The sequence below is a fragment of the Micropterus dolomieu genome, linkage group LG08, assembly GCF_021292245.1.
Source record: "Micropterus dolomieu isolate WLL.071019.BEF.003 ecotype Adirondacks linkage group LG08, ASM2129224v1, whole genome shotgun sequence".
Classification (NCBI taxonomy): domain Eukaryota; kingdom Metazoa; phylum Chordata; class Actinopteri; order Centrarchiformes; family Centrarchidae; genus Micropterus; species Micropterus dolomieu.
The window spans coordinates 12141810-12150762 of NC_060157.1; the positions used below are offsets into that span (position 1 = coordinate 12141810).

Here is an 8953-nt window from a genome sequence, read left to right on the forward strand (position 1 = left end):
TCACCATCTAATACAGCTTGGCAAGATACACTTCACCTCAGAAATCTAATTAAAATTGAGGAAGAGAGCAGTTTCTGGGGTGTGTCCAATCTGATACTAAATGTTGTCATGATGAAAGATAACACTGTACTTCCGTAGTTAAATGATCTGCAGGAGAGCTGCAGAAAAATGCATGCACGAATTCAAAGTACTCAGCAAAGTGATTGAATTACAGCGGAGTTTGCCCCTGCGGGAAGAAAGCTAATGGATTCAGCCCATTTGTTAGTGTTTGTGTTCTAAATGGAGGGTGTGATTTCATTGTAAATACTGATTTGCACTTGTAATCCTGTGTAATAAACTGATAGCTATTGTAATATAAGTAGTATCATTATATGACATTACATACTGTATATAGTTATTACATTATCTGGTACCAGCTAAAATACTGTATGTCACAGGATTACTGTTTTGAAAGGGTAACATGAGAGCACTTTAGAAAAATGCCACATAGGTCAGGGGGATTTGGTTGTGAACAAAGGGCAATGATGCATTAATAATATGTGCAATAATGCAATCCCACCTGCTTTATCAAAGGTGTCAGGAGTTCCCTCAAAAAATAAGTATCATGGGAGTTGCGGCTATCCAAATTTTATTCAACATTATTGTTATACTAGCTCAGATACATCTTGAGCTCTCATGGGAAACTTTAAGTGATTAAATGCATAAGTAATATAAGTTAAACAAGGTCACTACAAGGTAATTTGGTAGGCTAGAACAGAAACAATACAGTCCATAGGGAAAATGTAGGAATCATATTTAGTGATTAGTGATAACTATCCCCTTAAAAATCAACTTGCTATAATATCTTATTACGAAAAATGATGATAGTGATTGGCAAAATTGTGATTGGGAAATGATTACATTGGGACCTACTGATACCTGTTACCAAACTTTGTGATATTTCTGCTATGACTTTAAATCATAAGGAATAAACTCCTCCCTCTCCAGTGGCTTTACTGTCAAGTGAAAAAAAAGAAAAACCTCCCATGCATCGGAATGGTAAAACGAGACTGTGCATGGAGGACCCTGGTACGATGTGAAGTAGTTGAAGTTGAAGAAGATATTATTGCCTATAACACATTCACATTAAAACTTGTGGACGGTAAAGTAAAGTGTAAATAGGTCTTCAATAGCGTCGGGGCAGGTTAGATTCACAGACTGATGGAAATAGAGAAGAGGAAAAAGGGGAAATATCTTCGCTCCAACAGAACCGGCGGGGCAACATTTAAAGCTTCTTTTTGCGGGTGAAATGTAGTTTTTCGTCGCTTGGTGGACCATGTAGTAAGTGTTTGCGCTTGCATGTAGTATGATATTGAGTCCGATATGTCTAATGTGACACCGAGTAAAAGCGTGGAATGGCTGCAACTCGAGTTGGAGTCTGGAGGCACTTCTTTGCTCTTGTTGGACTGCCGTTCACATGAGCTTTATGAATCATCCCACATAGAGACCGCCATAAACCTGGCCATACCGGGGCTGATGCTCCGGAGGTTCAAAAAGGGCAACATACCGATCCGGACCATCATCCCGAACCATGAGGATAAAGAGAAGTTCATAAGACGATGTAAAACGGACACTGTCGTCCTGTACGATGAGTGCACCGTGAACTGGCAGGACAGTGGATCTCCAGCGTCTGTTTTGGGTCTGCTTCTTCAAAAACTATGGGAAGACGGTTGTACAGCGTATTATCTTGAAGGTAAATTGTTTTTCTGTTAAAATAAACCGAAGAACAATAATATCAGAAGTTTTATTCATGTAAAACGTTGGTAAAAGTTAGTTATAGTGTGTCTGCGATGTAACGTTAACGTTAAGTTAGTTAAAACGTCCAACTGACGCCGCTTTACAATTCGATCCCTATTGTCAATTATCAGGCTGTTTTTGGCGCAATATTGGTATAACCTTACATCTTTATAAACTGGATTAAAGGCTAACAAGGCGTTTTGGGAAAGACGTTGTCAAATGCAGCATTCGTTTTTACTGGGAGAGGTTTTCAACTTCCAAATACCTACTTTTGAGAACGAGACTTTATGTTTATCTGGGTTACTGTTGTGTCCTAACCTTAGACGTTAACATTTATTCTGCGCCAAAGTCTGCACTGTGTTGTGGGTTTTGCGGTTCGTACGCTGCTCAAAAGTTTGTGTGCTGTGTGTCACTAAGATTCTCAATTAAAATTCCAAAATGGCCGCGCCATGTTTTGCTCTAGCAGGAATAGGCATGCATTTCATGAATGGTCTGTTTTTGGGGAACTTCAGCTCTCTGCAGCTCTGCTTCAATACCCAACCGCCTTTTTGCCACTGAAAATGTGACTCAAATAAACAGTTTATATGAGATGTCCCTTTTATTTAAAAATAATTAAACCCCTATTGATGTGACTTTTTTAATTTGTGTTTTGGCACTTGTCCAGGTGGATTTGTAAAGTTCCACACAGAGTACCCAGAGCACTGTGAGACCCTCCTAGACAGCTCCTGTCCCAGCTCCTCTCCTCCTCTGTCTGTTCTGGGTCTTGGAAATCTCCGGATCAGCTCAGATTGCTCCGATGGTGAATCTGATCGTGAACCGAGTAGTGCCACAGAGTCTGAGGAGAGTCCCATCCCCAGCAATCAGCCTGCCTTCCCTGTCCAGATTCTACCCTACCTTTACCTGGGCTGCGCCAAAGACTCCACTAACCTAGACGTGCTGGGCCAGTACAACATCAAGTACATCCTGAACGTCACACCCAATCTCCCCAACATGTTTGAGCATGACGGCCACTTCAGGTACAAACAGATTCCCATTTCGGACCACTGGAGTCAGAATCTGTCCCAGTTTTTCCCAGAGGCCATATCATTTATAGGTGAGTAGGTCTGTCACAGGCTTTGTTAAAACTCACACACACTGTCTAACGTTATGTGTTTAGTTGTTTGTTTTGTAACAAGGATTGTGTTACATAGTAAGCCCATGTGGGCTGGGTATCTTTTGGTATATGAAAAATAAACCAAAGTATGAATTAAGTCATTTTTTGCTACTTATGTTTAACAGTAATGTAATAATCTATACTCTTTATATCTTCACTCGTTCCTACTTTGCTGCACAACAATATCCCTTGGGATAAATAAAGTTCATCATATCTTATCTTCATTTTTTGACAATAATTATTTGGTAAACTGGTGTGTGAATGGATTTGTGGGACAGGTGGGATGTTTTGTGTCATCTGCATAAACAAATGGAGGTTTATATCACGAGACATGATAAATGTTTTCTCCCTAACCGCTTATGTAGGCTGTTATCAGCTGTTGTGCAACAGCATCACTGAGTTTCATTGCTACACAGCAATAACACATTCATCTTGAAAGCAAACACATGTTTTTCTGTTTTTGGTGGCACCACAACATTATGTTTCTGTTTCACTTTTGATTAGTTGTCTTTCACCACAACTGCACCTGAAACCACAGCTTCTGACTTGTTTGTTTGGTGGTTGCAAGGCTGTATATCATGAACTAGTTTCCAAAGGGTTTAGAGGTAGAAAGAGGAAGGAAATGTTGTTTCCACTCTCTGGGGTTGTGTTTGATTGCAGGGTCACACGTTCGGCGTAGTGTTGCTTAGTTTGCAGTTGTTTGTTAATGTGTGTAGCTAACAGGATATTAGGCACACTGTTTTCTAGATCAAATGAATCAACAAGGTTACTTCTGTCAACTAAGACCCAGAAAAACATTCATGCTTACACATTGTAGTACAGGGAAATATGAATCAATGAAAATATTATTTAAAATTTTCTGAAAAGGTGTATGTTCGCTGTACTTGAACAGATGTCCTTGTATAACTCTCTGAAGACTGTGGTTTTCCCTTCCTCTCACAGATGAGGCTCGGTCTAAGAAGTGCGGCATTCTGGTCCACTGCCTGGCCGGAATCAGTCGCTCAGTCACAGTCACCGTGGCCTACCTGATGCAGAGACTCAACCTCACTCTCAACGATGCTTACGACTTTGTCAAGAGGAAGAAGTCCAACATTTCCCCAAACTTCAACTTCATGGGTCAACTCCTGGACTTTGAGAGGACGCTGGGGCTGCACAGCCCCTGTGATAACCGTTCCACCAGCAAGGAGCCGCTCTTCTTCACCACACCAACCAATCACAACGTCTTCCAGCTGGACACACTGGAGTCCACATGAGGATTGGTCAGCCTTTCTGTTGTTTCCTGTTGTGTCTCTGAGGTTTTCTGAGCCTGTCAGATGCCTAACTAGCTGACACAAGCAGTAAGCCCGTTACAGTGTTTCTTCACCAAAACGAACTGCATTGATCTGTTAAAGGAACAGACCTGTTAGGGGTGGGCGATATGGCCAAAATCTTCTATCACGGTATATGTAACTTTATTTTACCGTATATATAATGATCAATAATTGTTCTGTAAATTCAATTAAGAAAAAGTTCGAATATCTGTACCATTTAGCACTTATCATGAAATCACAGAGAATCCAGTCTATGATTTGCTACATAGCCTGCCCTGAGTATATAGCAGAGACACTAAGGGATAGCTCCCAAGGTGGAAGCGATATTGCCACATCTCTACGGGTGGACACATTTCTGCTGTTGCGTGATATGTACCATCATAATGCGATTAATCCAAATTTTTTTTTGCTCCTGCTTTTGGCTTCCAATGATTATGAAAACAAGAGAATCGAGATAAAACGATTATTGTGTCACATTCAGTTTAATTATGCTTCTCTTGTTTTGTCTTGTGTTATAAATCCAAATTACATATTATTTATACTTTTTCTGATTCACTGTTGGTTTAAGTCACTGTATGTCCCGACAGGACACCACGGTTGAATTTCAGTGTTAAGTAACGTAAGAAGTTGCTGTCAAATCAAGTAACTGCTCGGCAGCCAATCTGTAGTCAATGTAGGGAAACGCCGCGTTTCAGTTTTTTTGTCCGTGAAAACGGAATATTGATTTGGACGTAGATTATCATGGCAAAGGTAGAGGCTTCAAAGCATTTAGGTCAGCCCTTTAAATCTTGTTGAATAATTGTGATCTCCATATTGACCAAAATAATTGTGATTGTGATATTTGCCATAATCGAGCAGCCCTACTGTAAGCAGAGAATATGCTGCATTCGATCGAATCTCAATGCCTTAATATCTAACATGAGGATGAATTTTGCTATCCATCATGCATGGCATTAATCAATGGTCATGTACAGCCATAATAGCAGGACATTTCCTAACTTTTCTATTAAATCTAGGATTGTTGTTTGACTGTTATTTGTTATTCACCAGCTGTAAAATGGATGTTTATGTATTTCTTTGTATTAGTTATAATTATTGCCTTGACGGTCTAGGAGTCTTTGGCTAATCAGAATGTTTTCTGGGGACCAAACCGAGACGTTTTAATGGTACTCTAGCTGAGGGGAAATAAGCTACTACTGTGATCCGGCCTTGAATTATTGTTACAGTTTTTCTTCTGATGGCTGTTTGCAGCTCTTTTGCAGCACGGTTACCATAGGAGGCATTTATTCTTGTGCTTTCACTCAGAATACCTTCACTAATGTCTGTAAAACACCATAATGTTAAATTGTTATTCTTTAACTACAAAATCAAGTGGCCACTTCCTGCAGAATATCAAAATTGGAACATACTTCTCTTCAGAAACACTCCTGTACATTCTTTTGCTTTATACCTGCATTATTTGTCATGTGATTATGTTCTACCAAGGACCTTGTTTTTTAACCTTTAGGTCATATTGCCTGTTGTTTTTGAGGCCTTGGCCATACTTTAACATGAAATTGAACTACATGTCAGTCACCAGGTAGAGGTATAGTGTATAGGACTAGCTTTTGCCTCGATTGAAAGTAATGTGTAAGTAAAAAGTGTATAAAGGAATGGATGTTCACCTTGATTTTTACTCTGACAGTCTTCAGTCTGCAGCTACTCCTGTGGCACAAAAATGTTAAGGGAAACATGATGTGTAATTAGCTGTTCTCTATTGCCAGTCTCGCCTCAGTACAAATGAGTGAGTTTGATGTATGAGAGGGAGTGAAAGGAAATGAGCTTGACAAATGTGTTCTTACCTCACAGACAGACATTTTCAGGGATTTTTATACAAGGCATCTGTATCTCATCATGGCCTCTTAAAGTGCATCCAAGGGCTGTTTTGTTTGGTATGTTTGTCGAGATGTACATAAAATGTGGTTGTCATGGGGGACATTTTCTTAAAATCATGAAGGATGCGAATGTGACCCTATTTTGACCCTTATGTATAGTATATGTAAAGCTAAATGTCCAAGACATTCTGTACAAGTTTATACAAACAAATATATTGTATATTTTTACTTGAAAATCTTTTGTCGGTGTTGTCTTTGTTCAGAATTTTGACCTTTTTTTTTTACTGAAAGTCTATGGCACACTTTCATAAAACAAAACAAAAGTGGTTGTGAGGCTAAGTCAGGACCAAAGAGTGCTCTGAGAAGTCACAGAGTTCCAAGCAGTGGCTCTAGGTGTGGTCAGATGTCCATTTTTTATCCACTCTGATGGCTGGCTTCCTGTCTCCCACACGCATTCTCACAATGACAAGTGACAGGGCCAGATCTGTCAATACCACACTGCAGACACACCCACGACCAGTCACTCAAACAGCGCTGAAAGGAAGAGGAAGATGACGCAGCATGTCCTCGCCACAGATACAACACTTCCGACAGCTCTCCTCTGCAACTTTGGGAGTGATAAAAAATGTAATAACAGGGCTGTGCAATAACCAAGTTTGAAGTGTATTAGCCTCGGTTAAACATATTTTATGTTTGTTGTTATGATTTTAACGTTTATTGGCAAAAGTGCAATATCCTGTGAAGCTATAAATGCATTCTGTTGTTTCAAAAAGAGGAAATGAGAGGGCCCTAATATCTTCACATTCATGCTGCCTTTTAGAGAAGGATATTTACATATTTTTTTCTGCTGTACTATCATGATACAATGAAGTATATACAACAAAGTTAATGAACATTTCCAAATTACTTTGAAACATTCCTGGAAGAAATATGTGTTGCCTTCCTTGGTGTCATCTCAGATTTCTGCTGCATTTCTAGCTCTCTGAATGCTCTCTTGGTTTGGTATTGTTTCTACCTTGTCTAGATTTATTCATATGTTCTTTGCCCGATGACAGAAAGATGATGGAGTGAATTCCCTTCCCTGAAGAAATTATTTCATGAACTGAAGCCAAGCTTTCTAAGGCAGGAAAAAAAATGGGTGGGGGAGATGTTCTGTGGTTGAATTGTGCAGCACTTTATTGTCCAATAACTGTCAATTTGTGTGATTTAATGACTTAAATACTGCAATAAAACAGTTTTAGTTCCAGCTTTGAGGCCGAGGTGACTGAGAATGTTGTAGCAGGCGAACACAAATTTTTTTAACTTTCACAGTAGCAATGCAGCACATGAAGTGACTTGCCTAGCCACTTGTCGCAGTTGTGATAATAAAAGCTGTTGAGTGATGAATTTTCCAGAATGACTGAACCCGGCTGGCCACATACCTGCAGGGCCTAAACCTATGATTAGGTCTGAAAAGACACCCACGGTAAGGCGAAGGCAACGGGTAGCTGCAGTGCATAAAATATAGTGTACTGCCTGGGGTTGATGGGACTGAGAACCATTAATCAGAGAGGTCTTATCTGTAACTGGCACTGTACATCTACAGTACATTGGCAGTACTGTTAAAGAGTAATGAACGATGATTTATACACTGCTCAAAAAAATAAAGGGAACACTAAAATAACACATCCTAGATCTGAATGAATGAAATAATCTCATTAAATACTCCTTTCTTTACATAGTTTAATGTGCTGACAACAATATCACATAAAAATTATCACTGGAAATCAAATTTATCAACCCATGGAGGTCTGGATTTGGAGTCACACTCAAAATCAAAGTGGAAAACCACACTACAGGCCAATCCAACTTTGATGTAATGTCCTTAAAACAAGTCAATATGAGGCTCAGTAGTGTGTGTGGCCTCCACGTGCCTGTATGACCTCCCTACAACGCCTGGGCATGCTCCTGATGAGGTGGCGGATGGTCTCCTGAGGGATCTCCTCCCAGACCTGGACTAAAGCATCTGCCAACTCCTGGACAGTCTGTGGTGCAACGTGGTGTTGTTGGATGGAGCGAGACATGATGTCCCAGATGTGCTCAATTGGATTCAGGTCTGGGGAACGGGCGAGCCAGTCCATAGTATCAATGCCTTCCTCTTGCAGGAACTGCTGACACACTCCAGCCACATGAGGTCTAGCGTTGTCTTGCATTAGGAGGAACCCAGGGCCAACCGCACCAGCATATGGTCTCACAAGGGGTCTGAGGATCTCATCTCGGTACCTAATGGCAGTCAGGCTACCTCTGGCGAGCACATATAACCAAACCGGTCATGCTGGAGGATGTTGCAGGTAGCAGAACGTTCTCCAGACTCTGTCACGTCTGTCACATGTGCTCAGAGTGAACCTGCTTTCATCTGTGGAGAGCACAGGGCGCCAGTGGCAAATTTGCCAATCTTGGTGTTCTCTGGCAAATGCCAAACGTCCTTCACAGTGTTGGGCTGTAAGCACAACCCCCACCTGTGGACGTCGAGCCCTCATACCACCCTTATGGAGTCTGTTTCTGACCGTTTGAGCAGACACATGCACATTTGTGGCCTGCTGGAGGTCATTTTGCAGGGCTCTGGCAGTGCTCCTCCTGCTCCTCCTTGCACAAAGGCGGAGGTAGCAGTCCTGCTGCTGGGTTGTTGCCCTCCTACGGCCTCCTCCACGTCTCCTGATGTACTGGCCTGTCTCCTGGTAGCGCCTCCATGCTCTGGACACTATGCTGACAGACACAGCAAACCTTCTTGCCACAGCTCGCATTGATGTGCCATCCTGGATGAGCTGCACTACCTGAGCCACTTGTGTGGGTTGTAGACT

General features: G+C 41.2%; 1 protein-coding gene across 1 annotated transcript; it reads left to right on the forward strand.

Annotated features, from left to right (window-relative positions):
• The first annotated feature begins 1036 nt into the window (after nucleotides 1-1036).
• LOC123974961 (dual specificity protein phosphatase 7-like) lies at nucleotides 1037-6349 on the forward strand. The gene is made up of 3 exons (XM_046056016.1): nucleotides 1037-1732; nucleotides 2441-2869; nucleotides 3872-6349. Exons 1-3 carry the CDS (start codon nucleotides 1363-1365, stop codon nucleotides 4180-4182), a joined length of 1110 nt encoding a protein of 369 aa, XP_045911972.1. The 5' UTR covers nucleotides 1037-1362; the 3' UTR covers nucleotides 4183-6349.
• The last annotated feature ends 2604 nt before the right edge of the window (nucleotides 6350-8953 follow it).

Excerpts from the sequence above, each read along its gene's own strand:
- LOC123974961 (XM_046056016.1), top strand. The coding sequence starts at position 1,363 with ATGTCTAATGTGACACCGAGTAAAAGCGTGGAATGGCTGCAACTCGAG. Across the intron at positions 1,733-2,440 it reads TACAGCGTATTATCTTGAAG|GTGGATTTGTAAAGTTCCAC; the intron begins GTAAATTGTTTT and ends GCACTTGTCCAG. Across the intron at positions 2,870-3,871 it reads AGAGGCCATATCATTTATAG|ATGAGGCTCGGTCTAAGAAG; the intron begins GTGAGTAGGTCT and ends TTCCTCTCACAG.